The following is a 25,308-nucleotide window of genomic DNA, read 5'->3' as shown; positions in this document are numbered from 1 at the left end:
AGTGAACTTAAACGAGCTGGAAAAACTCCCTGATGAAGCCCCCTATGTAGGAGGTTTGGTATAAAGCTGGTGGAGGTGGCTCTGTTGCCACCTCTGCCAGCTCCCCCACCTGCTGCTTTCTCTGCTGGAGCTGTGCCCCCCGGCATGAGGTGTGTCAAGTGAGGGGAGGCAAGGGAGAGAAGGAAGTGATTCTCTGCATGTGGAAGGTCTTTTGCCAGCTGTGTCACTTAAAGCTGCCCCCCTGCAGGTTGGGCAGAGCAGAATCAGGGTGTGGTGATCAGGTCTCTGTCAGTTCCCCCTTTCCACTGGGGTGGAGAGTTAACTGCTTATTTTGGGCCCTTTGGCTAAAGTGGGCCTGCGTTTGGCAACTGTTCCCCTTGAACTAAGCTGAGGAAAGCTCTCACGTTACCTTGCTGTAAACTGGTCAAAGGAGAGAAGCTCCATGATTAAATACAATGTTTTATCTCCCTCTGTTGTGTTTCCTCTTCTCTGCTAGTGGTTGGCACTACAGCCTCAGGCCAACCTTGCAGTGATGGGCTCTGTAAAGAGTGTTGGATGTATTTCCGTAAAAGGACTCAAACTACCATGAGACAGACAAGCAGAGTGGGCAGGAGGCATAAATTATAAATGACTGCTGAGGCAAAAGAGAACATCAATGTCTTATTGGCAAATATGTGATTTTCTTTTTTTCAAAAGAGAGCTGAATAGCAGCCAGCTGAGAAAAGAACTTCAGTCTTGTTAGATGGTCTTTTAATGTTCTCTATGGTTTTTTTAAAATTCATTTTGTAAATCGATTTGGTTATATGAGAATGTGTGACAAAACTATATTGAATTGCTGCTCCCCTGGAGAAAAGATAGATTCTCTAGGTAGGTGTCTGTCTCGTACTCTAGGACCTATGGACCAAAGATAGCCTTTCATGTGTGGACCCCACTGATGTTATTGGCTCACTCCATGGCGGAACTTGGTCCCATATGTGAGTGCGTGCTCTCTGCTTGGCCACTGATGTCAGTTGAAAAACTGGGTTTTGGATCAAGCCCTTCCATTCTAAGCATTTTGTATTTCCAAAAGATGTTGCCTCATAGTGCAGAGTGCTCCTGTACAAATTAAAGATTATTCACTTACTAAAAAGTCACTGAAATGTGCTACAGTATCTCCCAAATGGCACACAAGAGCACTCAATAATTTCAAAAGTAGACAAGTATGGTGCCTTTTATACAGGGTCATCATTTAAAAATTCAATAAGTAACAGTAAGGAGACCAGCCCTCATGCAATACAATAACATTAATACAAAAGAAATGTTGGTATTGGGAGAGCCCTTGGCCAAGGTGACCACATGGACTGCAGGGAGATTGGAATAGTTCAATTTTTAAAGAACTTTTTATGGTAGCTCCTAGAAACTTGCCAAAAATGCATCTCCTAACTTTTTTCTTATAACAAGAGTGAGAACGGCTTTTGTTACATTTTCAACCACTCAGGTAATCAGAATGCATGCCATGTGATTCCAATCATCTGTTGCCATTCCAATCAATTTGGTATGCAAATTAAATTCAGAAGAGGGCTTAAACCTTTTGTTTCAAGTTTCTGTAGGAAAGTGGAGATGCCTTATTTAGCTCACGAGAAGTATCAGTCTAGAGATGTTATGTTTTCCTTGACCGCCATTTTCTTTCCAGTTTCTTTTTAAGTCTTGTTTTTAACACAATTATTTGGCTCATGGACAGTTAGTTGGGTAATTTCATGCAGATGGCCCCAAAGAGACAAGGACTCCATTATCTGTAAGTGTCAGGTGACCAAGACAAGGGCAGAGAAGGCGCCAGGTCTAGGGGTCAGAGCAGACACCAGGAACCAAGGCCTAGGTCTAGGGTCAGAGCCAGAGTCAGTAGTTGGAAGCTGGAGCCAAGAGTCAAGCTAATACCAAAGCCAAACCAGGGTCAAGACAGAGGACAGGAACTGGATACCAGAGCCATGGGTCAATTCAGAGTCCGCAGTCAGAAGCCAGAGCCAATGGACAAACTGGAAGTAAGGAACTGGAGCAAGCAGGGTAGCAGGCAAGGAGGGACTCAAGGCAAGGGCAGGACAGAGGGAAGGTTGGATGCAAGGCAGGAGCAGCAGGAACCAGGTAACACAGGAGCAGGTGCAGTGGTCAGCATGAACATTGAGCCCCTCCAGCTAATCAGGTGGCATGCCTAATCAGGCAGCTGACTGCGGCCTGCTGTATGATGAAGCTGGCCTGGAGACTAGCTCTGCTGCAGGCCCAGATTCTTGACCCTAAGGAAAGGTGAAGGGTCAGGAATTTCTGGAGCCTCATTCCCTACTCCAGGTCTCAGTTAAAGGGGCATGGACAGAGGTGCCCTCTCTTAGTAAGGCATGTTGTAAACTACTGTAGGTAGGCAAAAACCAAAAGAGATGGGAGTTGGAGGGGGTGTGGATGACAATTATCTAAATTATTTTTCCCACTCTTGGCCAGGTTGGACTGGTTGTCAAATAAACATGAAACTTCCAGTAGAGTATTTACAGTATCACTAAAAATCATAGACTCATTACTCATATTACACTTTCCCTTTATTACCTTAAAAAAGCATAGTACATTGATATCTCTAGAAATCTTGAGTATAATGTTTGCTCAAGTGGACTTATTAAAAATTGCATGATTTAAACGGGAACTATTATATGCCTTAAGTCTGTTTTATAGACTATGAGGAACAACATATGACAGTGTTTTGTTTTTTGTTACAAGTGAAATAGAACAATTTGGGCTTTTCTGTTGTGAATTATTAACATACTAGTTTTCACTCCATTGGCTTCAATTGCATTAATTTTTGCTTTATCCATGTACATCCCGTCCTCACCCTCTTTGGTAGTCTGATCCAAAGCCCATTGAAGTCAATGAAAACATTCCCTTTGATTCACTGGGATTTGAATCAGGCCCTACATCATTTTGCCTTTAGCTTTCTGACACTAAGATGCTGATTTTTCAAAGACAACCCAGGTTTATGTGGTATAATTTTTACCTGCTTATTTTTTCACTTAGCAACAGTGTTAGGGGTTATTTTTATTACTTTACTGAGGAGGTAAATATACCAATTTTGCAGAGCAGATATAATGCAACTACAGGAGTGCATGTTATCTCCCATGCTGCACTGGACATAAAGAGGTATTGTTTAGTGACCTATTGGATCAATCTCGTTAAGGATTTGCGGTAGACATTCAAGAAAGTGTAGGAAGAAGTGGTTGATATTTTATTATGAGTCATGGTTGTCATCAGGTTGTCCTTATGTTTCACAGGGGCCTTATCCTGCTGTTTGTAGCCATTCAGTAAAATATCTAGTAGTACAAATCCTTCCCTGCCCAGCAGAACAATGGATAGATGCAACCCAGTGGATCTTCTTCCATGTGGTTCCTGCTGGCCAGGCTAAGACTGCATGTGGATATCTGGGTATTGTACTGTGAGGTACATTTTGCTACTCCTCTGAGCTGTCCCTGATGTACTTGCCATCTGCCTACGTGGGAATTAGGTGCTTTAATAACCTTTGAGGATTATTTGGGCCATATACCCTAACTCTTGACCAACATGCCTTTGGATCTTACTCCTACAACACTGTACTCAAAGGAATTTGTGCCAGTTGAAATCAATGAGCAGTAGCAAGCCCATGGTGTACACGCTGGTGCTTAAACTGGGTTTCCATCCTTCCTCATTCCTATGTGCTGTGATGGCAGCATATCCTGCTGGTCACATTCAGGGAAGTTTCCCCATACCTGTTCCCATCACCACTTTGTACAGCAGAGGGCAGGATTGAGCCTTGGTTTGATTTCTTGGGTTCCCCCCCTTGTTTTCTGCATTTCATTGTTTGTGTAATGTGCGCCTAAACACTTTTTAAACTTAATTTTCAAACAAATCGACTATATAGGGAAAGAAATAATGTTCTCAGTTTCACCCATACGACTTTTTGGCTTTATTGGGACTGCCTCTGGGTTAGGGTTGCAAACTTTCTAATTGCACAAAACTGAACACCCTAGCCGCTCCCCTTTACTGAGGCCCTGCCCCCTATCCCATCCCTTCACCAAGGCCCCGCTCCCAGCTCACTACATTCTCCCTCCCTCACTGACTTGCTCTCCCCCACCCGCACTCACTTTCACTGGGCTTGGGCAGGGCAGGGCAGGGCTGGGGTGTGGGAGGGGTGAGGGTTCCGGTTGGGGGTGCGGGCTCTGGGCTGGGGCTGGGTGGTTTGGGATGCAGGAGAAGGCTCTAGGCGGGGGGGGAGAGTGGGGGTTGGGATGCAGCAGGGGGTGAGGGCTCTGGGTTGGGGCCAGGGATGAGGTGTTCAGGGTGTGGGAGGGGACTCTGGGCTGGCTGTGGGTGCGGGCTCTGGGGTGGGGCTAGGGATGAGGGCTTTGGGGTGCAGGAAGGGACTCTGGGTTGAGGGGGAGCTCAGGGCTGGGGCAGCAGGTTGGGGTGCTCGGGCAGCTCCCAGTCAGCGGTGCAGCAGGGCTAAGGCAGGCTGCCTACCAGTCCTGGCACTGTGCTGCGCCCTGGAAGCGACCAGCTGGTCCAGCACTAGTAGGTGGCGGTGGAGGGCAGGAGGCTCCGTGTGCTGCTCTTGCCCACAGGCACTGGCCCCCTCCACCTCCCATTGGCTGGGAACTACCCAATGGAGAGCAGAGTCGGTGCTTGGGGCCCCCGCTCCTAGGAGCTGGACATGCTGGCTGCTTCGGGGGCACAGTGCATTGCCAGGCCACATAGGGACTAGCCTGCCTTAGCACTGCTGACCAGACCTTTAATGGCGTGGTCGGTGGTGCTGACCAGAGCCGCCAGGGTCTCTTTTCCACCAGGTGTTCCTGTCAAAAACCGGACACCTGCTCACCCTACTCTGGGTACAGTTTGCAAAAAATCTTTATTAATAATCTAGTAAAGGGAATAGGGCAATTACTGATTAAATTCACAAATTATTCTAGACATGGAAGAATCTAAAATGACATCAGGATTAGAAATATTGGACAGAAAATGACAAGATTCAGTTTGGAAACAGGTTAATATAAGAGAATACATTTGGGAAAGAATAATCCAAACTACAGCTATTATCTTGGGAGATACTTAAAAATCAATACTTCAGAATGACTAAATAATACTAGGCTGCAAATTAAATATACATTTGCGATGAGTTAGAGCAGCAATAAAAAAACAAAGTATGATTGTTTGGGGCCAACTCTACAGAAGCATAATGTCTTGTGGCAGGAATCTCCATGTGAACGTTTTGGAATTGGAATATTGCTGACAGTCTTGCTAACAAAATATCTTGACAAATAGGAATAAGGTTAGAAAAGTGCAAAATAGTTAAGGTGTTGATTTATGAGAGAACTTTTAAAAGAGTGAAAAGTGCACAGATTGGCTAAATGGTGCCTAAAAGGACCACCTAAGGCTATGAATATTTTGGAGGATATAAACACTTAGGAGGGAAGAGAATAACTGGGGATATAACTAGAAGTAATGAGATGATCAAGAAAAGGAAAAATTCAGATGAATACCAGGAAAAACTACCTGATAGATAGATGAGACTGCAAAACAACCTCCCAAGGGAAATGATTATATCATGTAACATGGGGTATTTAAAAGTAGACTGAACAAAACCCTAATAAAATAGTAGGGAAGAGTCTTAAATTGTTAAATTGGAGCTGGGCAAGATGACATAAGAGGTCTTTTTCATCTTTAAATTGTATGAAAGGGGAGAATCTTGAATAGTTCTAAATACAGTATTATAGAAATACAGGGGGCCATATGTGACAAGCACTTGAAAGAAGCTTCCTAGAAGTCTAGGTATTGAAATAAATGTATCGGAGGAAGACAGGTTAGTTTGTTCTTGATATCACTTTATTGACTCCCTGAGCTTATTATTTTAACTAACCTCAATGATTACATACTTTACTTTTTAATCATTACAGGTGCATTTGCTTGCAAGATGGTACCATTTGTTCAATCTGCTGCTATTGTTGCGGAGATTCTCACGATGACCTTCATTGCTGTGGAAAGGCATCAGGGAATTGTGCATCCGTTAAAAATGAAATGGCAGTACACCAACAGAAGAGCTTTCACGATGCTGGGTAAGATCATAGGCAACTCCAGTATTCATATAACACACATCATTGGCAGGTTGAATGATTTTGTTGTGTGTAACTGGTGTGGGAGGTTTGCATAGTAGAGAAGGTATTGATCTGTGCAATGGTACAGATTTACAGCTGAGTCTAGCCATATTACATGAAGCAGCTCAGAAATACTGTCCATGCCATCCCTTGCCTTTCTACTTCACCTCTATCCCCTTTTTTAAAATTAACACCATCCACAACTTTCTCAATCTGCTTGCCTCAAAAGCCGGATTTTGTTTTTTCACAAACTAACACGCTAATGTAAATCAAAGTTAAGTTCCCTGTTCTGCGGAGCATTAAAAAGATGTTTGTTTGTTTGTTTACAGGAATAGTCTGGTTGCTGGCAGTTATTGTTGGGTCACCTATGTGGCATGTACAGCGACTGGAGGTATGGTATGATATATAATGTAATCACACTCTCAGAGGGAGCCCTTGTTTCAGACTTCGCTCTTGCAGGGTCTCAGCAACAAGGCTGAATAAACTCCCAATATTTATGAGAGGTGATAACGCAGAATGTGGTCACAAGCTACTGTAAATGTTGAGTCAGTGTTTCTTATATAGAGCAATTGATTTTGTAATCTGACTTTCTGGGTCCGCATTGTAAAAAGAGAAAATGGAGACACACTTTTAATATTGTCACTGGCAAAGGATTGTGTGCAATTTTGGAAAGCCTTTACTTCAGGGTGTGGGCTGAATTTGGCACCTGGGGCATTTGGATTGCCTCCCTGTAACCTTGTGATGGCTTTCCATACTACAGTGCCTACTTGTAGTTGTGCTTCTCTCCCTATCTTGAAGATGAAGAGTTGCATCTGTGCCTTGCACTGCACCTTCCCATTGCTTTTTATCAGCAATGACACAAAATAGCTTGGGACTTTGAAAATGAATATCTTTACGTGACATGGCATGTTCCTATAAATATTTTTCCATAGCTATTACATTTTAAGCAACGGTTACTCCATTCAAAACCTTCATTAACTGTTAGAAGCAGCTATTCGGGAGTCTGGATTTTTAAAAAATCCTTTAAAAAGTGTAACTTGGCATATTGGTGTTGGAGAAAGAGTCACAGTAGTCTATACAGACGAGCTATGTACTCTTGGTTACAAGCTGTGTGTGTGTGTGTGGACAGTTATTTTTTCGGAAATCCTTGTTTGTTGGCTGACAAGACAAATTTGTTCTGTAACTGATTTAAGTTTGAGAAGTTTTCAGTCAGCCTCCATAATTACAACTGTACAACTGTGTACAGATACTTGCATTTATGCATGCAAACCAAAGCCCTGACCCTGCAGTCTGATCCACCTGGGCAGATGCCCTGCACCAGTGCAGGGTCGGGCTGACTTCAGTAGGATTCTGTGTGCGTGGCAGGGGGAGCGGGCTGCTTATGTGGATTTAGTTGCAGGATCAGGGACCAGATCACATGGTTAAATATGCAGCTGTACCTTTTGTTCACATGAAAATGGATGTGCCGACCAAATTGGCATTTAAATTATATATATATTAAAAAATGCCAGGGTTAAACAATGTTTTTAGATATGTTTGGCTTTTTTTAGCCTTCCAAGAAGCTTTTGATAAATTACCTCAAATGAGGTTATTTATCAAAAGTCTCTTGGAAGGCTAAATAAATTGGCTGCACTGTTTCTCTTTCATCCACTATTTAGTTCTGTGTTTTATATTTGTCATTAACTTATTGATTTGTATTAACTATTAATATTACTACTACTTATTAATGTTACGTTAGCCACTTTAAAAGTGTGATACGTGCTATTGAAAAACAGTCCTTGCCCCAACCCCAGTTGTAGAGAAAAATTAAAATAATACATTTGGGGCAGGCTGATGCTTCCTTTGTGGTAATGTAAATCAACCTGACTTTGACCAGTGGTACACACAGAGCCAGTGTACCTGATCCACAGAAAACATGAGCCCACTACAGCCCTAGCTAGAAAACACTGTATCTTTTTAGCTCAAGCTGTACAGACTCATGTTTGGCTCTGGAGGACCCCAGTTCAATTCCTGTTGTATTGGCCAAGATGGCCAGCACAACCTGAAAACAGCCCAAACAGCACATTGTTTCAGCACATCTTAGCAGCTGCCTCCAGGAGAAACTGACACTGCCCTCCCCAGCATAAACCCTGAAGGAGGGTGTCAGTTAAAACACCTCTTGCTCTTCCTGGAAGGCAATCCCTTCGCTGCAGAGAGGAAGTACAGTTTTTACCCTGCATAAACTATGGTGAATGCAACCCTTTACATGGAAAATGCATTAGAAGAATAGTCTCACTAGAAAGGTGTCTCTACTGAATTCCTGCTATAAAGCAAGGGGCTTTAGAACATGTGACACTCTTCATACTTAGGGTCCTTATTAAAGTGACTCATTTCTATTTCATTTGTTATAGATTAAATATGATTTTCTGTATGAAAAAGAGTATGTTTGCTGCTTGGAAGAGTGGACCAGTGCTGTTCACCAAAAGATATATACCACCTTCATTCTTGTCATACTCTTCCTTCTTCCACTGATGCTGATGCTTCTGTTGTACAGTAAGATTGGTTATGAACTCTGGATTAAGAAACGAGTGGGAGATGCTTCAGTTCTTCAAACCATTCATGGGAATGAAATGTCTAAAATATCAAGGTTTGTAATGTAAAACCAAAGAATTAGAACTTTCAGTCTTGAAAAGCAAATCTGGGGACTGGAAAGAAGAAAAGTTACGGACAAGATTTTCAAAAGTGACTAATGACTAGGACCCTACCAAATTCACCGTCCATTTTGGTCAAATTCACAGGCACAGGATTTTTAAAATTGTAAATTTCATTATTTCAGCTATTTAAATCTGAAATTTCTCTGTGTTACAATTGTAGGGGTCCTGACCCAAAAAGGAGTTGTGGGGGGTAACAAGGTTATTGTAGGGGGGGTTGCAGTACTGCTACCCTTACTTCTGTGCCGCTGGCGGCGCTGCCTTCAGAGCTGGGCAGCTGGAAAGCGGCAGCTGCTGGCCGGGAGCCCAGCTCTGAAGGCAGAGCCACTGCCAGCAGCAGCACAGAAGTAAGGTGGCATGGTATGGGTTTGCCACCCTTACTTCTGCGCTGCTTCTGGTGGGGCGCTGCCTTCAGAGCTGGGCGCTCTTCAGCTGCCCAGCCCTAAAGGCAACGTAGAAGTAAGAGTGGCAATACCGTGATGCCCCTAACATAACCTTGCGATCCCCTTGCAACTCCCTTTTGGGTCAGGACTCCCAATTTAAGAAACACTGGTCTCCCCCTTGAAATCTGTATTGTATAAAGTCACACAATAGACCAGATTCCATGGGGGGAGACCAGATTTCGTGGTCTGTGACGTTTTTTTCATGGCTGTGAATTTGGTAGGGCCCTTGATATTTGGTGCCCAATTTGAGACAAAAGGCCTGATTTTCAAATAGTGCTAAGCACCCAATCTGAAAATTGAACCCTTTTCAGGTGTGCCACATTGTGCACCTAAAATTTACACTTTTAAAAATGCAGGTCATGAGTTGGGAGGAAGAAGCAGTTCCTGAGGCAGATTGGGAGTGATCAAATGCAGTTCCTTTTAGAATCCACCTGGAATAAGATCAATAATATCAAAAGTTTTCTAAGGTGAGTTCATTATTTGTGTGTCTATAACCACTGTTCTATCAGCCTTTTAAAAATGAATGTAGTATATTAAAAAAGAATCGGAACTTACCTGAAAACTAATTTGATACATTTTAATTGGGCAGTTTCTAAAAAGATCTAAATGCCCTCAGTCTTTTTCTGCCTCATGAGACCATCCAGATGGAAACTTTGTGTTTGAAATGCAATTTAAAAAATGAATAATTAAGAAGTAGGCATCAAAATGGTATCGTTATTTACACTTCTTTGTAATTTAGTGTAGCAATTATCCTACTCTATATATTACACTGTAGTTTTTCTTTAATTTGGCAAGTTTGTTTCCTGGTGTGATGGCAACTTCTAGCAATACATGCACAGAAAACAGGATAGTACCACATTAAATACTGAATCCAAGGAGAATAATAAGTAGCAGCTTAAAGAGAAAAGATTGCTCAATCAAGTGGCTAACATCAATCAAAATGAGGATGAGGATGACAATGAAGTTGCAAAACTGAACGAAATAGTAATGTACCATGCTTGTAAAGTGTGTGCCAAAGCCCAGCTAGTGACTCCTCCACGTAGAGGATAAGGTTCTACTACTTCTGTCCGCCAATAGAGTTGCTACTTTAGCTCAAGTGATAGAAATTTATATTGGGTTCGTAACACCTGGCGGTAATAATGTTTTATGGGAGTTCATGAATAATGATGATTCCAGGCATACTCTGAGCCTGCAAAGTGTTTTGGTGAAAGCAGGGCATGTACCCCTAACAGATGGTGCAGACCCCATTCCTCCAAACACTATCCTATAGGAGCAAAAATTATTAGGCAATGAGGTTCCATCCAGCTCCTTATCCATGTTGGACACTGACAGAGTAATGAGACATTACAGACACAGTCAATATTCCAGGTCCCAGGAAAAGATCCTTGCTTTTTGATATATCATGGATTTTTGAGAAGTTTCTCCATCTCTAGGTATCAGAATTAGACTTGCTTGAACAGCTATAACAACAAAATTGATTTTTAAAATACAATATTCTCTACATTGCTTACCATAACTTAAATACTTACCTTTTACATTAAAAGTGTTAAGTAAAAGCTGTTAAATTATTAAATACCACATACTTACATATATGTCTGAAACAGCTACATAGAATGATCCGTCCATGTTTTTAATATATCATGTCGTGTCTGGGCACCTTAACTTCAGCCCCAATCAGAAACTTTGGACCAAGATTTTCAACAGTGACTCATGTTTTGGGTACCTGTGACCCAGGAGCCCTTCTATCACCAAAATATATTTTGTTTTCCTTTGGGTTGGCTGGGGCATAGGGCCCACAGTATCCATTGCCACCTTAAGAAATGCCTCCTTGATCACAGGTAAGGGCCGAATGGGAGTTTTTTGAGACCCTGCAGGTCCTTGGACTTTGGACATAAATCACAAGACCTGCAATAGTCTCCCATCTCATATCTGGCCAATAAAAGTTCCTTTTCAACCTTTCATAAGTCTTCCGAGTCCCCAAGTGACCTGCAAAAGGACAATTGTGGGGTAATGTCATTAGCTTCTTGCAATGCTTAACAGGCACAATCAGTTGCTTGTAAAGCTTTCCAGGATTTTTAATTTTCCCCATAGGACTTTCTCTATACATCCTTCCCTCCTCTTCAAAAAACCTTTCTCTGTTTCCCCTAACCGGGGTTCCCCCAAGGATAGGTCTCATGCTATCTAGGGGTGGGTCTGCTCTCTACTCTGGTGCAAATTCCTGCTGTTAGCTCTGATCGGAGCCTACTCCACTGGGACTGGGAGTGGCTCTGTCCCACTTGTCCTTGGAGAGTCCCTGTGTCTGTCTGGTAAGTCGGGCCAAGGATGTCCCTTTCCCCTGAGCTGTTTCTCTGTCTTTACAATTCCTTTCTAGAACTACAGAGCACCATTCATTTTTACTGCAGGTTACTATATTAATAGCTTTAGACATAGTTAGTACATTACTTCCCACAAGAATTTCTGCTAGAATGCAATTCAATACACCAAATTTTAAAATGCCTTCCAGACCTTCGCACTCTAAGTACACTTTAGGTAAAACTTCCCAAAGCCAGGAGTTCTACCCTTTTTCCATACAGCATGCCAATCTCCCTAACAATGCCTTCTCTGAATCACTTACAAATCTAAGTTACCAGTGCTTGAAGTGTGAACCTTAGTCAACCAGCATGTTGTGTGAAAACCCTGTCCAGAGTACGCTACCTGTGACTTCTAGCTCAGGACACACACAACTGTGGTATTGCTCTGCCTCAGTTCCCTGACATAATAGCTTGTCTGTCTTGCCAGAGAACACTTTTGGACTCTGCCAGTCCAAATCTTGCTTTCCAAACCCCATTTCCTGAGGTCCACAGAGACATCACCCTGTACTGTCCAGTCCCTCTTACTGGACACTCACCGAAGTTATTGAGTTCACTACCACCAAAGAGACAGTGCATGCACCAGCATGTTAGGTTAGCTGAGGACTTGCCTTCCACTATTAATACACAGCACTGAGATGGTTTTGTAATAAAAACAAATTAGTTTAATAATAAAGAATAGATATTTAAGTGATAGGTATGGTTAGAAATAAAACAAAACACTCTTTCTAGGGACTGACACTCAATTTTAGCAAGTTACAATCTTTGTCTAAGCAGGTTTTGCACTTACATCAAGTTTCCAGCAGCTCTTGTCTTTCAGGCCAAGATGACCCAGCTTTCATAGGCTCAAAGGGTGCTGTCCCCTATCATCCTCTCAGTTATGGAAAACTAAATGGTCTTTTTGCTCCCCTTGTCTTCCTCAAAGTCCATTGTCTCTTCCTCTAGACCCAGAAAGGCTTCCTGGGGTGCTATTTCTATCCCTCACTGTGATTGTGTTTTCCTACCCAGCTTGTTTAGCTTGATGGGTTTGTTTACCTTAAATGTAAAAGTACTTTCATTGTTTGTTGCCTGTAACCAAGACATTCAGACAGGAAAATACATATTCTTTGTTTAGAACAGGCTGGTTTTATGTTTTGCCTCCCAAACACATTTTAAGACCATATTTCCAGCACACATCTATAACTCATTATGCACAACCCAGACATATATCACACAATTATTTTCAGGACTAGTGTGTCACCAGTTTATGTAGGATATCTTACATGACACTTTTGGGATATATATTGTGATAACAGCGTGTTGTGGCAATGAATGTGTCAGGCCTGATGTGAGTTAGAGTATGGGGGGAAGGGAGCCCTCTGCCAGTTGGCATTGAGGGTTTCTTGGGGTCACAGTACCTCAGTTTATGAGTGCCCAACTTCAGACCCCCAGAAGAGACCTGATTTTTCAGAAAGTACTGAGCCTCCACCTTTTGAAAGTCAGACCCATTTAAGGTTTTGCAAATTGGGCATCCAAAAATTGAGACACTCAATGACTAGTCATTTTTGAAAATCTTTCAAAGTCTGTGTGTGCTCATAAGTATCTACTTGGGAAAAAACTGCATTTCAATGCACCAACAAATACTTGCCTGTCCAAATATTTAGAGCTGAATAAGTAAATGACAGAGTTTATTAGTGCAATTGCATGAAGGTAAGTAGATTTTGCATTTCAAATTGGATCCTGAGTTAGGAAAATATTACATTGCTGCTGTTATTTATTACTTATTTGATATGGTTCAATGATTTCAAGGAGGCTTAAGCAAGTGGGCACTTTTGAAAATTCCATTAAGTGCCTATCTGCATCTCTGGGCAACTAAATACCTTTAGAAGCAGACCCTGAGTCACTTGTACTAATCAACAGTTTACTCAAAGTTATTCTGTAAAAACTACCTTAGTGTAATTTCAGGAAGAAGAAGCGAGCAATCATTATGATGGTGATGGTGGTGGTTTTATTTGCAGTCTGCTGGGCCCCTTTCCATGTGATTCACATGATGATAGAATACAGTGAGTACCTACCACACTTCTTAAATTAAAGCATTTCCTTTTGAGTGTTTCTTTTTCTTTTTAGTAATGGAATCACTGATATTGTATCAAACTCTAGTGCTACTGCAGCATTAAATTGTTTAAAGCACGCATGGCCAGCTAAGGTGAATATGTGCTTTTAAATCTGGAATAATAAACACTCTCTTGTGATAGAACAGTGGTTTTCAACTTATTTGTCGTTGTAGGCCGCATATGCAGCCTACAATGTGTTATGTGGGCTGCAGGTTGAGAACCACAGCGCCCCCCACCTGCCACAGACCATTATGCCCAGCACCCCCCACCCAGAGACCCGTCCACAGAGTGGGGACAGGAGTAGAGCCCTGGGCATGGGGCCGGGCAACCAGGACCCAAATCCCGGACCCCACTGTGTGGGCTCAGGCAGCTGGGACCCGGATTTTTTTTAGCACATAGCTGGGCTGCAGTTGTGTGCTAATTGGGCTACATGAGGCCCACAGGCTGTGAGAACCAATGTGATAGATGTACATGCTCATAATCAACAGATTATTTGACCAGGGTGGGAGGGGTCTCTGAGTGGCAGAGAGACATAGCTGCAGCTTACACTGTAAATATAATTATCTAGCAGAAACCTCTTCTCAGGTATAGTATGAGCGACCCATCTTGTAGCTGAGAGATACAGAGTAGACCTGTATGGTTTATTTTTTTATTTTTTTCATAGATAGTAAATTTGCTGGAAAATGCTTCTTTGGGGGCACCAAATCTATTTGTGAATTTAAGTGGAATTCAGCAAATAGTTTCATCTGGGGGGAAAAAAGATTTTTTTCCCCAAAAAAGTTGAAATAGTTCATTTTGCCCATTGTTTCAAAACAATCATTTAGAAATGTAGCTATATTTATTAAAAAAACAACAACCAAACAAACTAAAAAAGGGTAAAACCCCCACCCTTAAATGAACTGAAAAACTGACTCAAAGGAAAAAAAATCTGTGTTGAAGAAAACATGCCTTTTTGGAAGATATACTTTTAGCCCTAAGATGTGACCAGGAAAAGCTGGCTTGTGTTATAAATGATGATGAAAGTACACAGACCATGCCTAGTGGATCAAATAAAACAATTTTTTTTCTTTAAAAAAATATTATGGACTATCGTTCCAGGAAACTGTACCATGTCTGATGTAGGATATAACTCTCCTCTAAGATTCACTGTGAATCTCTTTGGCAAGTTTATGCATGCAGTCAAAACCAGTTCAGCTGGGTTGGGGGGGAGTGGAAAGCTTCAGCCAGCCTTTAACAACTTTGTCATCTTCTTCTTGTGTTTTATGGTGAAGCAGACTTACTTGGTGAGTCTATGATCCCCAAGCACTGGACACCATAGGTAATTAAAAATTAAAGGCTTTCACTTTTAATTCATAGCATTCTGAAAGAATTTCAGTATTCTTTTTAATAGGACCTCATTTCTGGATGCTCTTACTAGATGTTTCCATGAAAAAATTTGAACTTTAAGGCCTCTATTTTTTTCCCCATATAAAATACCTCTTTCAATGGTGCACTCTTTGCACTCCCAAAGGAGATGATCATCTGTTTCCTGGACCTTGCACATCCCACATAATCTGTCTTTGTTTGTTTGTTAGAAATAAATTACTATTTAATCTACAATGGCCAGTTACAATTCTAAATAGTCACTACACTCTATCTCTCAGGGCCTTGGAGTATATCAGCATATTTTACTCTTGGGCATATTCTCCTTTGTTTCTTTTGCCCATAGTTCTTGCCATTCTTCTCAACTCATTTTAATTAGATTTTTAACCTCTAGTTTATTTAAAGGGCTCTCTAAATCAATTTACTCATTTTCAACAGCAATTTTTTTGCTATTTTGTCAGCCCGGTAATTGCCCACTACCCTGTGTGCGCTGGGATCCATGCTATTACTATGATTACACCCAACTACATCAAATCTATTGTTAACAGTAATATTTCATTCAGAATATCATTTCTGCTCTCTGAAGAGCCATTGCTGATTGCAAGTAGTCCAGAAAAGGAATCAGAGAAGATGACTGTAGCATCTGGGTGCACATCTATGAACCTATTTAATGCCAGCATTATCCCTGCCAATGCAGCTGTCAAAACAGCTATAAAATTTGATAGTTGTGCAGTTTGCTTGACTCTGAGTGCAGGAATACAGAAAGCTGTTTCCATTTTTCCTGTTCTTACATCTTTGTAGCAATGAGTATATATTGGACAGTAGCATTCCCATTTACCACCAATGTATTCATTTGCTATAGCTTGCACATGTAACGCTCCTTTTCCAATCGTAATATATTTTCCCAAAGTTATAGATTTTAATCTCTTTTAGGTCTTTGCTTGCACCAAGATCTTTTGTCCACACTTTAACCTTGCTTACATAAGGCATTCTGAGTTTTTGCCCTACACATTGCCCACTTAATTCCCAGCATTCATCCTATATTAGTTTGGCGTTTTCATCTTCACAGTTTCCAATGACTTTAACCCAAAAGGTTAAGTCTAAAAGCTTTATTCTTAAAGCAATGGACAGTTCACCGGCAGCTATCTACATTCCACACAGCGGTGCTGCGAGGAAGGCACCACGAGCAATTTGCAACCCCAGAGCTTGGACTGAGTCAAGCTTTCTCAAATTCATTTCTGAGGCTGAACCAAAAGCCTGGTACCTGTGCTGAACAATTGGTCTTATTGGAGTTCTATATAACATCACAAATACTCTCTTATCCACTCACCAGGAGGTTCGAGAAGTACTTCCAATATGATTCTTCCAAGTAAGCGTGCTATCAAATATCACGCCTAAAAATCTGTAGCTTTTAACTGTACTTGTTTGCTATCCATATAGATATGACTTATAATCTTTTAAAATTTTACTTTTAGTGAATATCATTCCCTTAGTTTTGCCAATTTAGAATTTAAAGCCTCACGTTTTTCCATTCTGCACCTGTCCTTAGTGCTTCATTTACTCTTTTAGCAGCCCTTTCCAGGTGTCTGTGACGCCTGTGGCAAAATCATCAGCAAATAAAGTGATGCCTATTCCTGCACTTACCTCTTTTGGAAGATCATTCATCATGATCATCCTGTGGAGTGCCATTTGTTAGTGTACATATATTGGAGTAGGCTTTTCCTACTCACACCTGCATCGTTTTCTTACTTAAGAAATCCCTTATCCACCTAGACTTCCTTCCTTTTATACCCATGGCAGCCACTTTATGAAGTAAACCCTCTCTCCAGAATATTCCATAAGCTGTTTCAATATCCAGAAAAGTTACTATCGTAAATTTAGGTTTCAGAGTAGCAGCCGTGTTAGTCTGTATTTGCAAAAAGAAAAAGAGTACTTGTGGCATCTTAGAGACTAACCAATTTATTTGAGCATAAGCTTTTGTGAGCTACAGCTCACTTCATCGGATGCATTTAGTGGAAATTTAATTTTCATACTTTTTTGTTTCCGCTTCTAGCCTTACAGTGTGGTCAATCACACGCCTTCCCCTCCTAAACCCACTTTATGAGCTATTTATGAGTCTACTTCTCTCTACGTCTCGCACCAACCTCTCAGTTACCACTGTTTCCATGCTTTTACCCAAGCATGCTGCAAGGGCAATTTGCCTGTGTGCATCAGGTCAAGATCTCAGCTTGCCTGGTTTCCTTGCTCTAACAGTAACTGCATGCTTCCACTCGACTGACATATCACCTTTCCCCCATATGAAATGTTTGTTGTATGGTGTGTAGTTGCTGGCGAGTATTTGCTTCAGGTTGGGGGGGCTGTCTGTAAGCAAGGACTGGCCTGTCTCCCAAGGTCTGTGAGAGTGAGGGATCGTCCTTCAGGATAGGTTGTAGATCCTTGATGATGTGCTGGAGAGGTTTTTGTTGGGGGCTGAAGGTGATGGCTAGTGGTGTTCTGTTACTTTCTTTGTTGGGACTGTCTTGTAGCAGGTGACTTCTTGGTACCTGTTTCATCTTCCTCCCACCTGTTCAATATCCCATTGTTTTCTTCAGTGTATTTTCTTTTCCTCTCACAGATATCTATACTCTCATTCTCATCATTACTAGCTCTTTCAGCCCTGAACTGAGTCAGCCTCTCTCCTTTATTTCCTCTCCAGGTTTGGCAATGGCTGCAGGTATAGTGAGGTGAGGCTACCTGGGCCCATAGACTCTCCTTTACCCCTTTTCTGTGAATGTGGGGCCTCTTTGCCCCATCACAGTCCCCAACTGGGGACAGCAATTAAGACAACTGGTATCAAATGAGGAAGACACTGACACCCGTTCCCAAATCTGAATTTAAAATGTCTCCTTCCTACTGTTGCTTCTTCTCAAGCCTGAGTCAAATCTCACAAGATAGGGAGTTGGCAGCCGCAAATCTATTCTTGTGCCCGGGGTCTAGGAGGCCCCTCTTAGGCTTGCCTTTCTCACACTCTCTCCTTTTATGGTGTGTGGAGGAGGAGCAAAGAACAAGCACTCATAGTCAGCATGTGAGTGCTGTGCTCAAGAAGTGGCAGAATGCAAGTACTGGAAATACTGGAAGTGCCATAGCACCTTCCAGCTCCCGCAGACAGTGCCAGAACAATGACCCTGAATATTCCAGCAGGACTATTCAAGCACTGCTCACGGTACTCTGTCTCCCTGTGTGGGCTCCTCTCACCCTGGACATGAAGGGTCTGCAGCTGTCAGAACTGGTTCTGCAGACAGTGCAATGCCAGAGTATACTACAGAGCTGCTTTGCTGCTAAGACATCCTCAGTGCAAATCAGAGACTACCTGTGGGTTTTGTCCTAAGTTATTTTTGGCTGCTGCCACAGCTGTCTCATAGAAATTTCAAACCAAATTGTGGATCCTGACTACTGCAGTCCTTCTTTGCTTCTACGTGCTTCAGACACCAAGGGTCTCCTTTAAAACACTAGCAACTAAGTATCAGCACAGAGCAAAGGGGCTGATGCATTTCTCTTCCTCACTACATTGATTAATCGGTTGAAAACACACAATTCACTACAACCAAAGCCATTCATACATTATATAAAATCACTTTTTTGGGAACTATTAGCCTGTACCTTAAGTGAGCTGTAGCTCACGAAAGCTTATGCTCAAATAAATTGATTAGTCTCTAAGGTGCCACAAGTCCTCCTTTTCTTTTTACTTCTCTCCTTGTCACTAATCTCTCTCTGCTACTTGGACACCTCTCTGATCAAACTGCTTTATTGTTGAACAAAACAAAGCAAGAAACAAAAAACCCCCACCTGTCACCTTCCACTGTAAACTTGTAGTACGTAGACCCTATTTCTAGAATTGAAAGAGGAAAGTCACTTTTTAATATTTTCTGACACTGAATATTCAGAAATTGGGGTGAGAGCCAGATGAGAAATAATAGGTGAGAAAAGAGTTTATAGGGGCATGTACACTTGCATGTTCTTACAAATGTGTATGAATGGAGAGAGAGAGAAACAGAAAAAATTATGACAGGTTTCAGAGTAGCAGCCGCGTTAGTCTGTATTTGCAAAAAGAAAAGGAGGACTTGGGGCACCTTAGAGACTTGTGGCACCTTGGTTAGTCTCTAAGGTGCCACAAGTCCTCCTTTTCTTTTTGAGAAAAAATTATGTTGGGCCAATGTTTCCACTTGACGGAGGAAGCTGGTTTCCTGTGCTCTGTAACTGTCATCAAACACTGGTCTGATTACATCCATTTCAGTGTGAACTGTACTTATATACTTCCTGAATTTCTGTATTGATGCAGCATGTGACTGACTGAGATTATCAGTAAATACTGTATTTTAAAGCTGTATCCTGATTTGACCAATGTGGTTAGTTACAGCCAGACAGTAATCCATTCCTTAAGGAGATTTTGTGCATGCAACAGGACATGCATGTTTATATAAAGTACAGGTCACCCATTCCTTGAAGCCGAAACTCTGCTTCTACACTGACCAGAGATGAGACTCTGAAATGAATTCAATTCCTGGTGGACAAAAGTGAGGCTTGGTGAGTTAAGCACAGGATTGTGAGTTGGTTTCAAATTGTAATCCCAGCTCTGCTACTGATTCATTGCATGGCTTGTCACTTCCCCTTTCTTCCTTTCCCCTGTCTGTAAAACGGGGCTAATATTTACTCAGCTAATGATAGCTTGCTTTTATAGTGCTTTTCATCTGTTGATCTCAAAGCACTTTACAAAGGAGTCAGTATCGTTATCTCCATTTTACAAAGGGGGAAACTGAAGTACAGAGATTTACCCAGCAGGCCAGTGGCAGAGCTGGGAATAGCACCCAGCTCTTGTTAGTCCCAATACAGTGCACTCTCTTTTAGGCCACACTGCCAGCGACTATGTCAAGTGCTTTAAAAATGTGAAGTTCTCTATAAATACGCATGTTGATTGCTATTCATTTTAAATGGCTAGAGCATTACCTGCTTATATGTAGCCTGGATTGGACCCAAAGTGTGTGAGTACAGAGAAGAGAGCTAGTTTCCCACTGTGTGAGCTGTAAAAAAGGCAGAGGACGTGTTTGGTGACAAAAACAGTGTTTACAAATCTGAAGTGAAGATAGAACATGGGGGATAATGGCATTTAAATAAACAATGTATGTAACTGACTGGTAGCTTTGTGTCATTCAGCTGTCTGTTAATTTTACAATTCATAAATTGCAGTTTTCAGACTATCTTTATACGACTGTATTTTGTTTTGCTTTCTGGTCAAAACCCATTATTAAAATGGATAAAACATCTCATAACTTTTTCTTGAAGCTGAACAAGAACTTCTGACCTGCAAGGGTGGGGATAGTGTGTGGGTATCTATATAACTATATTTCCTTTTTCCCAGGTAATTTTGAAAGTGTGTATGATGATGTCACAATCAAGATGATCTTTGCTATTGTTCAGATCATTGGGTTTTTCAATTCCATTTGTAACCCTATGGTATATGCCTTTATGAACGAGAACTTCAAGAAAAATTTCCTCTCTGCAATTTGCTTTTGTATTGTCAAGGAAAACCCATCCCCTTCCAGGCGACTTGGAAACTCAGGGATTAACATGATGCAGCAAAAGGCAAGTCTTTCTCAAAGAGAGCCCGCTGCTTTAGACGAGGCCAGGAGAGAAGCATTCAGTGATGGCAACATTGAAGTCAAATTCTGTGATCAGCCAGCTGCAAAAAAGAATACAAAAAGGCAACTTGCTTTGTTTGCTTCTGAACTCACTGTGCATTCTGCATTACAGAATGGACACTAGCATCATGAACCGTGGTTGGGGTTTTTTTTTTCAGTATTAGAGAATTGCTTCCTATATTTGATATCTTTCAACAAACCATTTTATTTTATTTTCTAGTTTACACATTGAAGTGAGAAAAGAGAATATATTTTATGTTTTATGGCAATGCTAGAATATGTTTTCAAAACAGTAATATATTTTTCAGGGGTTAAGAATAAAACTTTGGAAAACAAGTTCTATTATGATTACTAGAAATATTTTTCTTATGCCAGATTCTGGCTCTGTGGGGTTTACCCCCGAATGCGGGCAAACTAACATTGTTTTTCTATTAGCAACTCTGTTTACTTTGTGCCTGTGTTCTGGCTGGCCATGGGAATGTGTACAGCTGACTGTGCAAATTGCCTGAAGGTATAATCAATGGGGTGAGCACATACAACTGGGAAGGTCTGGATTCCGTATGGACTATGCTACTTCTACCAAGGCCTGCCCGCTGCAGTTCAGTGGACAAAGGGACTGCAGATTAGTCTGGGAGGAGGCAAGATTGAGACACATCAGGTATATTATGCATTTTTCTTGTGCTATGTATGTGAAAGGCCAGCCAGAATTCGTCTGTATGGAATAAGACTTAAACACTGTATGCATACTAAGGCTTTTGTTAAGGGAAGTCAATTTGATATCAACAATATACTACTTGTGTGTGTCTAACTGATGTGCTGTCATCACAGGATAATTAACTGAATACAAATATAAATGTTACAGTGGACTGGCCTGTAAACTGCATCACTTTCATTGAAAAATGCACAGAAGTGCAGTAAAGTCATCAATACAATGTAGAAGCTGGAGGATGTGCTCACGAAAATACAGTTGTTAGTTTAAGGTCCCAATTTAGATACATTGCCTGATTAACTGCAGCAATGCCATCACTATAGGGCATGGGTGGGCCCACGAGCTCCCGCTGGGGAGCGGGGTCTGGAGCTTGCCCCACTTCAGCACTCCAGCTGGGCCACTGGGTCCAGAGTGGGGGGGCGGGCGGCGGGCACCATGCGGCTCGGCCCTGCTGCGGTGCTCCAGCAGGGCCACTGAGTCCGGAGGGCTGCACCATGTGGCTTGGCCCGCTCTGGTGCGCCAGGTGGGCTACTGGGTCAGGGGCTGCTCTGGTTCTCCAGCTGGGGTGCTGGGTTCGGGGCCGTACCATGCGGCTTGGCTCCGCTCCGCCGCTCCAGCCGGGGCACAGGGTCGGGGGCCACACCACGCGGCTCCCAGAAGCAGCGGCATGGCCCCGCTCTGGCTCCTATGTGCTCCAGTGGCCTCCTCTAGTGCTTCAATGGGAGCTGCAGGGGCGGTGCCTGCATAGGAGCTAGAGAAGGGACATGCCACTGCTTCCGGGAGACGCTTGAGGTAAGCGCTGCTTGGAGCCTGCACCATGCCCCAACCCCCAGCCCCAGCCCTGACGCCCCTCCCACTCTCCAAACCCCTCGATCTCAGCTCAGAGCATGCTCCTGCACCCCAAACGTCTCATCCTCAGCCCCACCCCAGAGCCCACACCCACAGCTGGAACCCGCAGTACTTCCCGCACCCCTGCCCCAACCCTGATCCCCCTCCCACCCTCCGAAACCCTCGGTCCCAGCCCAGAGCACCCTCCTTCACCCCAAACTCCTCATCCCCAGCCCCACCCCAGAGCCCACACCCCCAACCAGAGCCTTCACCCCCACCCCAATTTTGTGAGCATTCATGGCCCGTCATACAATTTCTATTCCCTGATGTGGCCCTCAGGCCAAAAAGTTTGTCCCCCTCCCTGCTATAGGGCCTGTATAGAGTACAGGGCCTGATCCAATACCCACTGAAGTCAATAGGAGTCTTTCCATTCCTTTCAGTGGGCTTTGGATCAGGCCCCTTCTCAGTAAAATCATAAGTAGAATCTTCTAGTTTTATTTTTCTGTGTAGCATTTCCTTACTCCCTAAATGGATTGCTTTCTCTCCAGGGATAGCCCAGTACTCACTCACTCCGAGTTTTTAGCAAACTACAAGGTTGAAGTGGCACACAGTGAAAATGTGAAGTCAGTACAAATGTGAACTACTAGAAGTGGGCGAAAACTAGAACTTTGAATTTGAACTTCTTGCATTTCTGGGCCAGGGAGAAGAAGCATGTTTAGATTCTTATCCTCTGATATGATTACACCAGAATTGATTCAAAATTGGATCCAAAACCAAAAATTGCTTATTTTTTTGTTTCAGTTTAGATGCAGCTGGAATCCCTGAACAAGAGGTCGAGATTTCAGTGCCCTTTGATTGTCACCTCATACCTCACCCTAACTGTGATTAGCTGAATTCAAATCTGAGAGATGACCCTTCCCACTACTCTGGCATTGTAATTTACACCTATCTTAAGGCTCCTTTACACTGCCAGTGTTGTTAAGGGAACTTAAATGTAAATGAGAATCTGACCCTAAATCTGTTTCACATCAGAATACTTTCACATTTTCACATCTGAAAAGAAATTTCAGCGCTGGTTTGAGAGCCTATTTTAAAAGGCTATTTATTATTTATAGGGCACAAAATTGTCAAAAATGATAAAATGATAGTTTAAAGTTACATACTTACTCATAAATGGAAGCCAGATTTGAAGACAGGTGACTCTGATCTTATTTACACCAGTGTATGAGTTAGATAAAATAGTGATTTCAGCAGAGCTCCAACTGTGTAAATCAGTGTAACAGAGATCAGAATCTGGCTCAGAGACAAACACAGTAGTAGAGAACATTACTGGCAAACTTTGGGGACAATTTCTGCCCCTGGCTATACATGCCCAATTTCCTCTGAAGTCTGTTGGATTTATGCATCTGTCTGAGGAGATTATCTGATCCTAGCTTTTGGTTTTCATGTTTCCAACCGGCAGGAAATTGCTCTGTAAGGCTTTTGTACATTTATATTGTGATTGGAGAATGCAGCTTAGTGATGGTAGTTTGTTCTCATATACTGTACATTAACTGGGGGAAATTTTCTGGTCAGTGATATGAGAGTCTGTTCTTTGACAGATTCTGTAACTGAAAAGCACCCTGTTATTTGTAGCTTTGCTTGAGTCTTTTTGTTTACTTGCACTGATAAATTCAAGGACAGACTTTAACCAAAAATATTCATAGTTATTTTGTCAAATTTTCAAGTGAACGCTGCTTTGTGTACTGCTTATTCTCTTATCATAAAGCATAGTATATAAAGAACTGAATATGTGGCACTGTTTAAATTTTACAGTAAAAATGATCTGCTGTAGCATTGTTCACATTGTGATGCTCCTAATGGTGGTGCAAGAGCGTAAATACCAACCTCAGGGCAGACTGTTAAGAAAACAGAGCACAAAACCCAAATTGTTTGAGTTCTTAACTTATATTTCACCAACACAACTGCACCAAGTGCAAACTCCTCAGGCACTTCAACAGCTTTAACAGAGTCTTAGATAGTTCCCTTGGGTGCTCTGGTCTGTCTTGCCACCCAGGTGAATGCATTGCTGTGATAGATGGCTCTTTAAACCAAGAATCACAGCAATATTCAGATTACTCCCAGTCCCAAAGGACCAGTCATTTACCCCAGATCAATTGCGCTTTAGGTCTCACACCAAGGATAATGCTTATAGCCAATCCTATAGTAAAGGATTTACTAAATATTTATTAAATAGGAAAAGGATATTAGACACTTATTTACAAGGCTAAGGCAAGCAAATATAGACACACTGAGTTACAGCCTTAGGTTATAAAGGTAATTGAGGCTTCTATAATCAGCAAGATTTGTCCTTTGGGGTAACCTAGGCTAAGCAGCTGGGGATCTCTTGCTTATGCCTCGAAACCCCTTGCTTCCCAGAGTCCCAGCAACATAGAGGATATTAATTCCTTTTGTTTGAGGTTTTTATCTTCCTCCGGCCATGTGCTCTCTGCTTATGGGAGTATGGGTGGAGCATGAACCACTGGCTTGGGGAGGCTAGCGCCCAGCCCCGCCCCATCTGCCTGAAGTGTTGCCCCTTCCATGCCCTTCCCCACCCCCCACCAGAGCCCAGAGCCTTCCACTGTAGCTGCCCCAGGCTAATGTGCCCAGCCCTGGAGCACTGGGAGGACAGTCAGCCCCGCCCCAGCTCTGGAGTGCCAGGAGTGCAGGCAATACAGCCCCAGCCCCCCTGTCTCCCATCCCCGGAGTGTTGGGAGGGTGGGCAGCATGGCCCCAGCCCTGGAGCTCCAGGAGGGCAGGCAGTGTGGCCCCAGCCCCCTTCCCTCCTGCAGTGCTGGCAGGGTGGGTGGCATAGCCCCAGCCCCAGGCCACCAGCTCCAGCATATGGGAAGGGCTGACTTGCAGTAGAGCGAGAAGCAGGAGTGGGTCTGGGGGTGGAGCATAGGTGGGGCCATGCCTGGCTTTTTGGGGAGGCTCAGCCTCCCCCAGCCTATGACAGCCCCATCCCATGTATGGGAGGAGTCCAC

At 42.7% G+C, this 25,308-nt stretch overlaps 1 protein-coding gene across 12 annotated transcripts in view; it reads left to right on the top strand.

Annotated features, from left to right (window-relative positions):
- Positions 1-25,308, top strand: part of QRFPR (pyroglutamylated RFamide peptide receptor) — an 82,095-nt gene that overhangs the window by 30,587 nt on the left and 26,200 nt on the right. For 3 of the 12 annotated variants that reach the window (XM_073341020.1, XM_073341021.1, XM_073341019.1), the window contains exons 2-5: positions 5,937-6,095; positions 6,464-6,525; positions 8,525-8,760; positions 13,560-13,657. In XM_073341020.1, the coding sequence (XP_073197121.1) occupies positions 5,937-6,095; positions 6,464-6,525; positions 8,525-8,760; positions 13,560-13,657 (555 nt within the window). Of the gene's footprint in view, positions 1-5,936; positions 6,096-6,463; positions 6,526-8,524; positions 8,761-13,548; positions 13,658-20,465; positions 24,026-25,308 lie in introns of those variants that run through there. The other 9 variants (XM_073341013.1, XM_073341015.1, XM_073341023.1 and 6 more) reach the window with 7 other exon arrangements.

The sequence above is a fragment of the Lepidochelys kempii genome, chromosome 4 (assembly GCF_965140265.1).
Source record: "Lepidochelys kempii isolate rLepKem1 chromosome 4, rLepKem1.hap2, whole genome shotgun sequence".
Classification (NCBI taxonomy): domain Eukaryota; kingdom Metazoa; phylum Chordata; order Testudines; family Cheloniidae; genus Lepidochelys; species Lepidochelys kempii.
The sequence above is the reverse complement of the archived record's forward strand: the minus strand, read 5'-3'. Positions and strand labels throughout refer to the sequence as shown.